General features: G+C 38.1%; 1 protein-coding gene across 1 annotated transcript in view; it reads right to left on the bottom strand.

Annotated features, from left to right (window-relative positions):
• Positions 1–11,073: 11,073 nt before the first annotated feature.
• Positions 11,074–14,846, bottom strand: part of PLSCR4 (phospholipid scramblase 4) — a gene marked incomplete at both ends in the record, with an annotated part of 28,649 nt that continues 24,876 nt past the window's right edge. The window contains 3 exons of the mRNA XM_079704489.1: positions 11,074–11,127; positions 11,999–12,157; positions 13,515–13,676. Coding sequence (XP_079560615.1) covers positions 11,074–11,127; positions 11,999–12,157; positions 13,515–13,676 — 375 coding nt within the window. The remainder of the gene's footprint in view (positions 11,128–11,998; positions 12,158–13,514; positions 13,677–14,846) is intronic.

The raw sequence follows: 14,846 nt of genomic DNA on the forward strand, positions 1-14,846 counted from the left end.
GTTACAGAGCTATCAGTGAAGGAAATGGCATAAACTCTTCCTGATTTCCACGTCCAGGCAAGTCCTGTGGCCTTATCTCAAACATGTGCCATGAACATGTTGTAAACAGACATACACAAAGCCCTATAGGATGGGGAGAGATATACAAACACAGAAAAGAGAGAAAAATAGAAATGGCCTACCTAGTAGAAAAACTTATAGCAAAGCAACTTAAGGGGATAAAATAGACACTGAGCATTATCAGGAATAATCCTCGCTGCTGACTCTTACCCCATCTACCAGATCCCTGAATAAAATATTCCCACATCCTCAGCCACGTCATCTGTTCCATGTCATCTGATGGGCCAGCAGGCAGACCAGGACACATCCAGGCAAGAGTTGTGTTCAACTGTCTATTTGTCTGTATTTCCATTTCCCTACTCAGGGTAGTGCTATGATTGTCTTTGCACAACCGATACTCCATTTTGAACCAGCAATTATATTTCTTCAAAGCAGGAAAATCTAACAATGAATAGACTTTTACCAAAAAATCTAAATACATATTTTAATAAGGAAATTGAACTCAGATGTGAGTGGTGACTATAAAAGGTATCAATTGTATCAGTGGATAAATGGATAAATAAATAAAGTAACCCTCTATGTCACCCATGACATAAACATTTTAAATGTTTTTGTTGTTTTTGTAACATTGTAATTTAGTTTCTCCTTTGTAGTTAGAAGAACTCTGTGAAATTAGTATGGTGTATTGAAGTACTGTAGACTCTATAAGCATGTGCTTAAAAATGAGTTAGAAGATTAGAAAAATTTTAAACTGGGTTTTAATTTTTTTATTGGTTAAAATTCTGGTGTTATCAAAGATGTTGCATTAAAATGTTTTAAATCGCTGCTAAATTCTTGGTCTGGTGGAAGGAAATTGGAATAAAGAATGGAAATCTGGGAATTCCCTGGTGGTCCAGTGGTTAGGACTCGGCGCTTTCACGGTGGCAGCACGGGTTCAATCCCTGGTTGGGTAACTAAATCCGGCAAGCCTCGTGGTGCAGCAAAAAAAAATTGACATCCAGTTTTACTTCAGGTTCTACTACTAATTCCTGCTATAACTTTGGACACATGACCAGGGCCTCTCTCAATTTCTTCATTTATATATTAGCATGTAGAGCAGATAGACCTTAATGCCTTTCTAACTCTAAAGTCCTTTGATTCTATTCATTAAAAGTTATAGATTAGTACCAATATATTACTGACTGAAACAAATGAGCAGAGCGTACTAAACAAATCCATGAGCTGGTGCTGCCCCCTATAGTAGACTGACAAGGTGTAGGGCCTGCTGTAAAACTAGACAAATATTTTGTCATTCTAATTGTGTCTCTCTGGCACCCTCTATGTGCCTATTGCTGCAAAATCAAGAGTTTTTAAAACTCTAATTTCTAAGTGTTTTTTATGTATTATAATGAGAAAAATTTAAAAATAAATTATATTTAATGACTGTTAGCTAAGACAATTTGAGCAAGCATTTTTTAAAAAACTGTTCAAGGAAAAGAATGTTCCTGTAATTTCGCCAAATAAATTTATCTGAGTCTGATTTACAGAAGAGCTGGCACCATTTTATTTATTTTTATTTTTAAGTATAATATTTTTATTATGCCTAGTTAAAAAACTTTTTTCATTGAAATATAGTTTATTTACAATGTGTTAGTTTCAGATGTACAGTAAAGTGATTCAGTTACATATATTTATATAAATGTGTGTGTGTGGTTTAGATTTTTTTCCATTAGAGCTGGCACCATTTTAAATGAATCACTTTTTCCGTAACAACAGCATTAGAAACATTAAACATATTTAGTGCTGCTGGAGGGGGAGGGTGGCAGTTGGGACTCTCTCCAGAGAAAAAGGCAATGGTTGACGTCATTTTTGCACTCTCTCTCTACCCTGACAGCACAGGAGGGCATATGTGGATGTGACACCCTCACACTGCCTTGCTGAGGCTGGCAGGGGTCAAAAGTTGCCACACCCCCAAGCTCCTTGGCTCGGACCAGTGAGCATGAGTTGTGGCATCATTCTCCCACTCCCTTGCTAAAGCCTGCAGTCATGCACACAAAGGCACGCTCCTCCTGCATCACTGAAGCTGTCTGGCAGGCCCAGTCAAGGCATTTTCCCACTGCCTCTCTGGCCGTGTGATCTGACTCCAAAAGTAAAGGCAACAAAACAAAAATAAATAAGTGGTACTACATCTAACTAAAAAGCTTCTGCACAGCAAAGGAAACCATCAACAAAATGAAAAGACAACCTACTGCATGAGAGAAAATATTTGCAAATCATATATCCAATAAGGAGTTAATACCCGAAATATACAAAGAACTCATAAAACTCAATAGCAAAAGACCAACAATATAATTTAAAAATGGGCAGAGAATATGAATAGATAATTTTCCAAAGAAGACATGCAGATGGGCAACAGGCACAAGAAAAGATGTTCAACATCACTAATCACCAGGAAAATGTGAATCAAAACCACAATGAGATATCACCTCACACCTGTCAGAATGGCCATCATCAAAAAGACAAGAAATAGGGCTTCCCTGGTGGCGCAGTGGTTGAGAGTCCGCCTGCCGATGCAGGGGACACGGGTTCGTGCCCCGGTCCGGGAGGATCCCACATGCCGCGGAGCGGCTGGGCCTGTGACCCATGGCCGCTGGGCCTGTGCGTCCGGAACCTGTGCTCTGCAACGGGAGAGGCCACAACAGTGAGAGGCCCGCATACCGCAAAAAAAAAAAAAAAAAAAAAAAACCGACAAGAAATAACAAGTGTTGGCAAGGATGTGGAGGAAAGGGGTCCTTTGTGCGCTATTGGCGGGAATGTAAATTGGTGCAGCCACTATGGAAAATGTTATGGAAGTTCCTCAGAAAAGTAAAAATAGAACTGCCATACAATCCAGCAATTCTACTTCTGGGTATTTACCCTATGAAAACAAAAACACTAATTCAAACAGATACATGTACCCTCATATTCACTACAGCATTATTTACAATAGCCAAGATATGGAAACAACCTAAGTGTCTACTAAAAGATGAATGGATAAAGAAATTGTGGTATATCTGTATATACATGTATCTATCTCTATCTATCTATCTATCTGTCTATCTATTTATCTATCTATCCACACACACACAATGGAATACTACTCAGCCATAAATAGAAAGAAATCTTACCATTTGTGAAAATATGGATGGACCTTAGGAAGTTATGCTACAGGAAACAGATAAAGATAAATACTGAATGATTTCCTTTATATGTGGAATCTAAAAAACAAGACAAAAATCATAGGTACAGAGAACAGAATGGTGTATGCCAGAGGGGAAGGGGGTTGAGGAGTGAGCCAAATGGGTGAAAGGGAGTCAAGATGTACACACTTCCACTTATAGAATAAATAAGTCATGGGGATGGAATGTGCAGCATTGTGACTATAGTCAGTAACATTGCAGAGCATACTTGAAAGGTGCCAAAAAGTTAATTTTGTATGGTGACAGATGGGAACTAGAGGTATACCTCATTTTATTTCACTTCACTTTATTGTGCTTGCAGGTACTACGTTTTTTACACATTGAAGGTTTATGGCAACCTTGTGTAGAGCAAGTCCATCAGTGCCATTTTTTCCAAAAGCGTTTGTTTGCTTCATGCCTCTGTGTCACATTTTGGTGATTCTTGCAATATTTCACACTTTTTCAACATTATTATACTTTGTATGGCAATCTGTGATCAGTGATCTTTGATGTTACTACAACTTGCTAAAGGCTCAAACTACAGCATTTTTTAGCAGTAAACTATTTTTTTTTTTTTTTCCGGTATGAGGGCCTCTCACTGTTGTGGCCTCTCCCATTGCGGAGCACAGGCTCCGGACGCACAGGCTCAACAGCCATGGCTCACGGGCCTAGCCGCTCCGCGGCATGTGGGATCTTCCCAGACCGGGGCACGAACCTGTGTCTCCTGCATCAGCAGGCGGACTCTCAACCACTGCGCCACCAGGGAAGCCCGTAGTAAACTATTTTTAAATTAAGGTGTGTACTTTTTTTTTTATAGACATAATGCTATTTTACACTTAACAGACTACAGTATAGTATTCACATAATTTTACATGCACTGGGAAACAGAAAAAAAATTGTGTGAATCACTTTATCACAATATTTGCTTTACTGTGGTGGTCTGGAACCGAGCCTGCAATATCCCAAGGTATGCCTGTAGATTTATTGTGGTGATCATTTCATAGTATACAATTATCAAATTATTGTGTTATACAACTGAAACCAATATAACATTATATGCCAATTTTACATCAATAAATTTTTTAAAGATAACAAATGTTCATTGAGCATCTTAAATGTACAACTGTCTTGAGCTCTATGTTTACTGTAATAAACCATCAATCCCCGCTTTGTTTGATGAAAATTTACTAAATTGACCATTTCAGTTACATCCACCATGTATTCAGTTTGCCAACACACTTAAAATGCATTCTACTCATCTCCAGCTGTGCCAGGAAGTTTACCTGAGCTTATGACACAACCAGCCAGCCTGACTGTCTGATTAAATGGGACAGAAATATATCACCCAACACTTTAGATTGTGCTAGTGACATGGCCTCTATTGAATATGCCAACATCCCATTGAGCACATGTCCACCCTGGTCCTCAAAGACGTGTATTTTGTTTAAAAATCTGTCTCATCCACTAGCCTGTGAGCCCCTGAGAGTAGTAATTATGTACTTTTCACATTTGTGCTTCCCTCTGCTTCAGAAGTAGCTCAGTGTCTGAATTTAGAAGATGCTCAATAAAGTAATGATTGATAGAGTGAAATAGTGGAGAGGATGTTAAAACATTTTACAGGCTACTATAACAAATATTGCAAAAATATATCCACTGACTTTATTGTTATTTGTTAGGCAGAGGTGAATGTCTACTGAGTGAATGCCTACCGTGTGCTATTACTAACCATACTACGTATAATCATGTAGCGTACTATGCTGCCTCATTCTGACTACACTTGGAATGTATCATTCTGTTTTTCTCTTTTCTAGGTTTTACAATTTAGGAAGCTAGAGACAAATGGGAAATGCATTCTGCAATGGTGGACCAACTTATGGGAATAGATCCATTTTAAATATTAGCTATCACCAGCCAAAAAGCTGAATTTGGTATTCATTGATTAAACCCGGACTTATGGGTTTCCCAAGCTTTCATCTTTCAGTATAAATTACATTAAACTTTGACTACTGGGGGGAAAAAGGACTGAAAAGTAGCCAGCAGTCCCATCAGAGGCAGGATGACATTCCCCAGAATCACGGCTAATTCTAGACTTGAGCTTAATTTAACATCTAGTTGTTTGGAAAATTCAGCTAGTAAATTAGTCTAGTAACTAGATTTTTATAAAATTTCTGGGAAATCTGTCATTAAGAAAAAAAAATATTTGAAATGTACCCTTCACCAACAGTTAGAAATTCTAGCAGCTTTTCTGCATGATATACTGGCATTGAAACCATACTTAAAATTTAAATGTGTCTTAAATAAGTGAATTACAAATAAGCACTTATAAATAACTTGGTTATATCAGAAAGCTAGTTATTCCTACAAAGTCCAAAGTCTTATTTAAGTATTGTCCATGTCAGCTATGGGTGAGACGCAAGGTGTGATTTATCCTGAGGCAAATTGTTCTCCAGCTGTGAACCTGTGAAACCAAACAAGTTGTGTGCTTCCAAAATACAATGGTGGGGGAGGCATAGGATAGACATCTCCATTCCAAAAGGGTAAAACAGGAAAGAATAAAGGAGGACAGTTCCCAGGTATGTCTAAGACCGAACAGGACAAACAACGTTAAACCTTAAGGCTCAAGAATAATCTTCTTTGACTCAATGATATGCCTTATAGACCCACTGGGATGGCAATATCACTCAAGAGCTCAGCAGGAAGGCCTGTAGCGACTCTCTGCCTGGGCTCCGTGGCTCTCTGGGTCTGGGGTCCTTGGCCCATGAGTCTCCCAGGTGGCCCCATCCTCTGAAATTTAGATAAAGGCAGCCATGCCCCGCCAGACCTGTGCCAATGGAGACAGGGTCGTATGGTCATCATCAAAGTTTGCTGCCTGTGCCCTTTGGAAGGGCAACCACTGAGGCCCGTGCTACACTGGGGGTCTACCAGAGCTTCATCTGGGGTGTTGGAGGAGTGTGGCACAGACTACAGAGATCAGAGCCCTACATGTGAGATGGCACCATACAGCTGGCACAAAGGTCTCACAGGTGCTGGTGGTCCCTTCTTTGAACCACTCTGCTCCCCAGGCCCTTGCACTAAGGGCCTGTGATGGGAGTGGCAGCTCTGTTGATCTCTGAATCCCCTTTGGGGGTCGTTCTTCATTGCCTTGGAGAATAGTGCCTGGCTTCTGATCAGACGGCTGATCCATACTAATTTCCTTATCAGTCACTTGACCACGCCTTTAGTGTTCTCATTTTTTGCAATATGGATAGGCTGAGAATTTTCCTAATCTTAAGTTCTGCTTCCCAGTCTTTAGGGAAAAAAACGGAGCTGGAGGAATCAAACTCCCTGACTTCAGACTATACTACAAAGCTACAGTAATCAAGACAATATGGTACTGGCACAAAAACAGAAATATAGATCAATGGAACAGGATAGAAAGCCCAGAGATAAACCCATGCACCTATGGTCAACTAATCTACGACAAAGGAGGCAAGGATATACAATGGAGAAAAGACAGTCTCTTCAATAAGTGGTGCTGGGAGAACTGGACAGCTACATGTAAAAGAATGAAATTAGAACGCTCCCTAACACCATACACAAAAATAAACTCAAAATGGACTAGAGACCTTAATGTAAGACTGGAGACTATAAAACACTTAGAGGAAAACATAGGAAGAACACTCTTTGACATAAATCACAGCAAGATCTTTTCCGATCCACCTCCTAGAGTAATGGAAATAAAAACAAAAATAAATAAATGGGACCTAATGAAACTTAAAACCTTTTGCAAAGCAAAGGAAACTACAAACAAGACAAAAACACAACCCTCAGAATGGGAGAAAATATTTGCCAACAAATCAACGGACAAAGGATTAATCTCCAAAATATATAAACAGCTCATGCAGTTCAATATTAAAAAAACAAACAACCCAATCAAAAAATGGGCAGAAGTACTAAATAGACATTTTGCCAGAGAAGACATACAGGTGTCCAAGAAGCACATGAAAAGCTGCTCAACTAATTATTAGAGAAATGCAAATCAAAACTACAATGAGGTATCACCTCACACCAGTTAGAATGGGCATCATCAGAAAATCTACAAACAACAAATGCTGGAGAGGGTGTGGAGAAAAGGGAACACTCTTGCACTGTTGGTGGGAATGTAAATTGATACAGCCACTATGGAGAACAGTATGGAGGTTCCTTAAAAAACTAAAAATAGAGTTACCATATGACCCAGCAATCCCACTACTGGGCATACACCCAGAGAAAACCATAATTCAAAAAGACACATGCACCCCAATGTTCACTGCAGCACTATTTACAATAGCCAGGTCATGGGAGCAACCTAAATGCCCATCGACAGACGAATGGATAAAGAAGATATGGTACATATATATACAACGGAATATTACTCAGCCATAAAAAGGAACGAAATTGGGTCATTTGTAGAGACGTGGATGGATCTAGAGACTGTGATACAGAGTGAAATAAGTCAGAAAGAGGAAAACAAATATCATATATTAACACATATATGTGGAACCTAGAAAAATGGTACAGATGAACCAGTTTGCAGGACAGAAATAGAGACACAGATGTAGAGAACAAACGTATGGACACCAAGGGGGGAAAGTGGTGGGGTGGTGGTGGTGAGATGAACTGGGAGATTGGGATTGACATGTATACACTAATATGTATAAAATGGATGACTAATAAGAACCTGTTGTATAAAAAAATAAATAAAATAAAATTCTAAATAAATAAATAAATTCTGCTTCCTTGTTGCTTAACAATCCCATCTTTATGTCCATTCTCTCAGGTTGAATTTTACTGTAAGCAGTCAGGAGGAGCCAAGCTGCACTTCAACACTTTGATTAGAAATTGTTTCAGCTAGGTATCCCATTTCACCACTTGCAAGTTCTACCTTCCACAAAACACTAGAACATGGACACAAGTCTGCCAGAGTTCTTGGCCACTTTACGATAAGGTTCACTTCTCCTACAGTTTTCAATAACATGTTCCTCATTTCCATCCTGGTCTTCATTGTCCATATTTCTACCAATATCCTGTTCATGTTTAATTAGGTATTCTCTAAGAAGACTGAGGTTTTCTCTACAGTTTGCCTCTTTTCTTCCTAAGCTCTCATCAGAATTATCTTTAAAATTCTGTTCATGTCAATATAGGCTTTTACCAGTATGCACCTTAAAACTTCCAGCCTCTATTCCTCACCCAGTGCCAAAGCCAGTGCCACATTTTCACATACTTGTTATGCAGCATCCCCATTTCTCGGTACCAATTTCTGTCAGTCTGTTTGGGCTGCTATAAAAAAAAATACTGCAGGCTGAGTGGCTTAAACAACAAACATTTAACTCTGGAGGATGGGCATTCCAAGATCAAGGCTGGCAGATAATAAGGGCACTAATCCCATTCATGAGGGCTCCACCTACATGACCTATCACCTCCCAAAGGCTCCACTCCAAATACCGTCACACGGGTAATTCATAAATTTGAGGTGGGGGGCGGAATACAAACATCCAGTCTATTGCAAAGCCTGAATCACAAGTCAAAAATAAAACAGGGCTTCCTTGGTGGCGCAGTGGTTGAGAGTCCGCCTGCCGATGCAGGGGCCACGGGTTCGTGCCCCGGACCGGGAAGATCCCACATGCCGCGGAGCGGCTGGGCCCGTGAGCCATGGCAGCTGAGCCTGCGCGTCCGGAGCCTGTGCTCCGCAGCGGGAGAGGCCACAACAGTGAGAGGCCCACGTACCGAAAAAAAAAATAAATAAATAAAAAATAAAAATAAAAATAAAACAGTATTTTACTATAAACTATATTATATTTATTTAGAAGCCAAAAACAATATGATGAAACATGAAAACACACACATTTCAGAGAATGGCTTGTTTTGTTAATCAATCTGATCAGTTTTACACAATGAAATATCGTTAAGAAACATAAAAATTATAATATAAACTGTAGTATAAAAATCTAAGAAACATAGTATTATTTTTAAAGAAATAAATTGTAAGAGACATGTTAATATCACAACTTTAAACAGAAATTTAAAATGTCATGCTAGAAATAATTATTTCTTAGTATTATGTATCAGGTCTTAGAATGTAGGGATGTAGGCAAGTAAAAATTTAAAGTTTATATAGTAAACTTTCTGAATGCTATTTTCTGATTTGCTATATCAAATATCAGACATCATTATAAGAAATAATATATCTGCCCGCTTAAGACTACAATTGCCTTAAATATAAGGTAATTATTATTTTAGAAACAAGCAGTTTTTACATTTTTTTAGAAAGTAGTAGTAGCATATAAAAATGAACATTACAAGAAACTGGGTAAAACAACATTTACCATGAAAAGATGAATATAATTTTAAAATGAGGCACCTTTCTTTCACTTCAGTAGGAACTGTGGGTGAAGGCCTTCATCTCATACTGAAGAACACTCAGTCTTGCTTCTTTTAATAAAGAGCAGTGGAAGAATACATTCCATACTATGTACTGGCTGTGTTGAAAGAACACAGTTCAGGTCCAGATAGGAAGCTAAAGTGCAGCAGAGGCAAGTTAATTTATCAGAGTGTATTCACTAATACACTGTGATTTTAACTAGTTAATACAAACAAGTGTAATTTATACTTTTACTATGTTAATCCAAATAATCTTTACTGATAAGCTATAGATCCCAGAGAAGCAGCATGTTTGCTATGTTTTATCATTTTCTTTGCATAGATACAGATTTATCTATCATTTAAATAAAAAACAGCAAAACAATATTAAGCAGTGTCTGCATTTGTAATTTTTGCTTTTACAAAGTGCTACGCAGAATGTCACATTTCAAAATTTAAAAACAAAACTCCAACTCTTGCAATTTAAACAGCACAGTTCAAATCAGGGTTCTTCTTGTAAGAAAAAAAAAAATCATCTCCTCTGTGTCATATCAAATGAGACACAGGTTCAAAAAAATAGGCAATCCTAGAGATTCGACCAAACCTATTTTACATGTAAGACATCTATAACCAAGAGAGGTTAAATGTATTAAATACAAGCTTCTCATAAGGGCACTGATGTCTCTAAATTGCTCAGAGATCTAGATTGGTTAATGGCCCTGGTAGTCTGACTCTATCTTCATACAGAGGCATCCCCTGATTGTGTATGCTAGTAAATGAGGCATGGAAAATATAACCTTATGATATGAAAAGCATGTTTTACTTTGTAATAAAATAAAAATTTCCATTGAAACTTTTATGAAGTTTGCAAAATAAAGTTCTGATACATTTGCACAAGTAAAATTTTCCTTGTGCAATAAAACATAGTATTTCTCTCTGCCTTCCGTTTTATTTTTAATAATGAAAAGTACCAGTATTTTCACCTGGAATCAAATTTGTCTTCAGTAACTGGACATGTTGATGGAGAGGAGAAGGTCAGAGTTAGAAGCTATATTACTCTATCTCAACAAAGATTGCTCTAAAAAGCCCACCATTTTACTATCAATTAATGTGAAAGCTTTGGGATTCATTTTCCCTCATCTCATGTTTAAAGTGTTTTCAAGTTCACTATATATATGTTTACTTGGTTAATGGGTCATAACTTTTCCAGGTAAACTCCTAGTCTACCAAGTAGACGGGTAGACAGATACTCAATTGAAACACGTTTAGAGGTGTTCTTGCACTTACACTCTCAGCCTACCTGTCAAAGCTAATACCCAATAACAATAATGTGCAAGAGCAGATACATATATTTGTGAATAACTGAGGGCCGACTGTAAGCCCAACCAACTTTTCTAAATTTTTTTCATTAATCAGAATTGCTGATTTGCGGTATCCATCAATTATGAGTGGATGAACGTTGTGGTGGAGAGCTTTCAAAATACATGAAGTCCTGAAATTGGAAAAAGAATTATATGTATAAATATCAAATTAGATAGATAAATAATTATATACATAAAGAAGGTAAATAGATAATTAGGTGCAATGCACAAAATGTTATCTTCATAATTTATCAAGTGATCTCATTCCAGTTAAGAATAAATCAAGCTAATGAAATCTTCATGAAGATAACCTAATATGAAGAACAGCAATTGCAAATCTGAAACTGTGGGTAGTCAATAAGTTTTCCATTTGGGGTACCAATTAACTAAATTTTCATTGCTGAAAGGAGGAAAAACTTGATAATCAATATTAAAAATGTTAAATATACCAATTGCAATATGCTAATTAGGTTTTTAAGGTAAATGCTATCAATTTTATTTCTATGCTTTACTTATGAATATTAGCCACTAATCAGACAGGAATACAGCAAGGAAATTGTACCTAATAAATCTAGGATGGTACAACACCAAGGTGTATATTGACAAAGAGGTAATAGATGAAGGGAAAGAACATCGGCTTTAGAGTTACTTTATTTCACTAAGAAATCAAAGAACAGGCATCTTTAAGTGGTGAGAACGATAAGTAACATGAAATGATGACAATTACACCCACTGGATGCCTATTATCTTTCAAGCACTCTCCTGGCCCCTTTATTCATATGATAGCTAGTACTCATAACCCTGAAATATATATATGTAAGTATTTTCATTTCCATTTTACAAATAAGGAAACTGAGGCTTGCAAGTGTTAAACACTTTGCAAGACATATAACTAGTAAGTGGCAGAGACAGCTTCAAATCTTATTGCCTTTCTACTGCACTACACTGCTCCTCATCAGAAAGAATAATTCTCTCAGGATAACTCAGAAGCAAAAGGCTTACAATGAGGAAGCAAGCTCCAAAAATCATGGCTTTCATTGTCACATCCAGGTCTAATGGGAAGTGAATTTCAAAGTGGTCAGCATCGCTCATTGCAGATAACACACCATTCCACTTCCGAGTAATACTGCCGATACTGGATACACCATCAAGGGATATGACCTAGAAAGACAAGAATGTGACTTTATGATTGAAAGGTGTTAAACTACATGCTTTATTCTCCTGTTTATAAGCAGTTTACACTGAAGTAGTATAAATATGGTGCAGGAAATGACTATAGTAATAATATAGTTTCAAATAGGGAATTATGGCCAAGAAGGGTTAAGTGCCTTGCAACTGGTTGACAACCAAGCTGGGGAGTATCTTACAATTCTCAGGCCAGTGTTCTTTCTTCACCCTCAAATGAGTTATTAGGGAAGCCTGTCAGAGGAGGTATGATTTAAACTGATTTTGAAATTCTTTTTCATACAGCAAAGGGTGGGAATTGGGGATTGGGAGGGAGTCTTTCCCAGTCGAGGGAAACATGTTAGCAAAAGCAAGGTGGTATGGTTCTTTTCTCTTCACAAAATCCGTATGATCACTCAGACTTTTGTGGGCCCTGTCTTCTTAAAGTATGTCAGAATCCCAAAGGGCTTCAGCTTCTAGAAGGCACTTGCCACAAGGATAATACCCAAACACTACATTTTGGTGATTAAAATGATCCACACACCCTGCCCTCGAAATCTGGCTTATCTACATTTTCTATCTATCTATAACGGCCTTTTAATAAATAAGTAATGGTTGATGATACGGTTATGTAAAATGAGAACTAAGGAAAGTTTATCGGGTGTCATAGACAATACTTGAATGAGCAATTTTGGATTATCAATTTTGTTGAATTGAGAGGCATTTAGAAAGAACTCTTTAAGAAGCCCAGGAATCCCCTTTGTCACAACTGTTAAGAGTAATAAGCTATCATTTTGTGGCCATTGGGATGAAGGCAAAACAGAAGGATTTTCCTTCTTACAGAAAATGTTATAATCCACTATAAGATTTATCCTTGTTTATGAGTGTTGTCTTGTTTCTTGAGGATGCAGACAGACTTCTATCTTGCAAATAAGCAATTTGCACAACCTCAGGGGTGCTCTATTGGTTCTGTGATCTGTGGGGCCTTTTCATTACTCAGGACCTATATTCTGTTCCTGGAAATCTTTGGTAAAAATGGTTAGTGAAATACACCCAAGAATAAAATAGATGGATTAGGTTAGGCTATTTACTCTCAGGTTAAATGTTTTAAATGGTTTCTTCTTATCTTTATCAAACACTGAAATCATGCAAAAGAAGCTCGCATTGTGGAAAACATTAAGCAATCCCCTAATGATAATTTGAAAATTTTTCAATGTCAACTGGTTAGTTAACTCTTTCCTCACATTACTTTATTCATTCACACACAAAAAAATCATCTAAAAGCACATCATTCTGAGGTCCGTTAGTAGATGTAGAAAAAATAGTAGAAACATTTATTTTTATATTTGTTTACCTCAAAAACAGAATCTGAACCACAGCCATAGGTTGAGCATGGCCCAAGCACTCCCATCATATCTTCTTTCTTCTCGTTTTGGATGCTGTACACTGCCCTGCACAGGTTCCAGTGATCGGCAACAAAGCCAATGGTGACACCAGGAGGACACTGCACCTCCAGCTGCAAATGAAGCAGTGACAGAGGCGAAGATGCTACATGTATAGGTATACACGTACACAGATACACACAACCTAGGTATGTTCCTAATTCATTCAAGAACTAGGGAAACTGTCACTGGGAAAGAGTCTTCCATTATCCCCAGGCTATTTCTTAGGGTTGTATTTCAGTGAACAGCCTTGAGAGATGAAGTCATGTTCCGTTTGGGACAAAATTACTGCTTGTTATAAAATGGTCAGGGGTTTCCCTGGTGGCGCAGTGGTTGAGAGTCCACCTGCCGATGCAGGGGACACGGGTTCGTGCCCCGGTCCGGGAGGATCCCACATGCTGCAGAGCGGCTGGGCCCGTGAGCCATGGCTGCTGAGCCTGCGCGTCCGGAGCCTGTGCTCCGCAACGGGAGAGGCCATAGCAGTGAGAGGTCTGCGTACCACCAAAAAAAAAGGTCAGTTCTCCAAGCTCCATGTCCCTCAGCTGCATATGTAGCACATCTACCTGGGATCCTCTGAGTCACCCCTGTAGAACTTGGGGATGAGGGGACCTACGCACACGTGCTGGAGCTCATGCTGCTTACTGTGCTGTAATAAAGTTCTTTGCCCCTGACCTAGGGGTCTCATGTCTTCTGGCACAATCCATGAAAAAGTAACATGCTAGCTTCTTAGACTGACATCTCAGACATGACAATTGTAATAGGAAACAAAAGAGAAAAGAGGCATTCTGAAAACTATATGTTGTGAAGACAACAGAATGTGTGTATAAGTATAGGATGAAGTGGAGATTCATCTCAAATTTAAGACTGTTATTACATAAAGACAGTAATGACAAAGGAGTAAGCTATCTGACAATTGCTAATATTCACTGAGCACTAAACTATTTGCCAGGCACTATGCTAACACAGTTGACATTTATTTACTATATAATCCTCAAAATAACCATCCTATGAGATAGGTACTATTAATATCTCCATTTTATAGGTGAATAAATCAAGGCACAGAGGTTATAAGTAAATTCTATTGAAAATGCTGGTACTTAACATATAATTAAAATCCCAGTAATCCTAGGAGGTATTTTTTTCTGCCCAGTTAATGTATTAAGAACACTGAGGGTAAAACAGGTTAAGTAAATTGCCCACTTTTAAGTAGGTGGCATATCTGAAATTCAAATTCTCTTGGATCT

The sequence above is a fragment of the Hyperoodon ampullatus genome (genome assembly GCF_949752795.1).
Source record: "Hyperoodon ampullatus genome assembly, chromosome: 5".
Taxonomy (NCBI): domain Eukaryota; kingdom Metazoa; phylum Chordata; class Mammalia; order Artiodactyla; family Ziphiidae; genus Hyperoodon; species Hyperoodon ampullatus.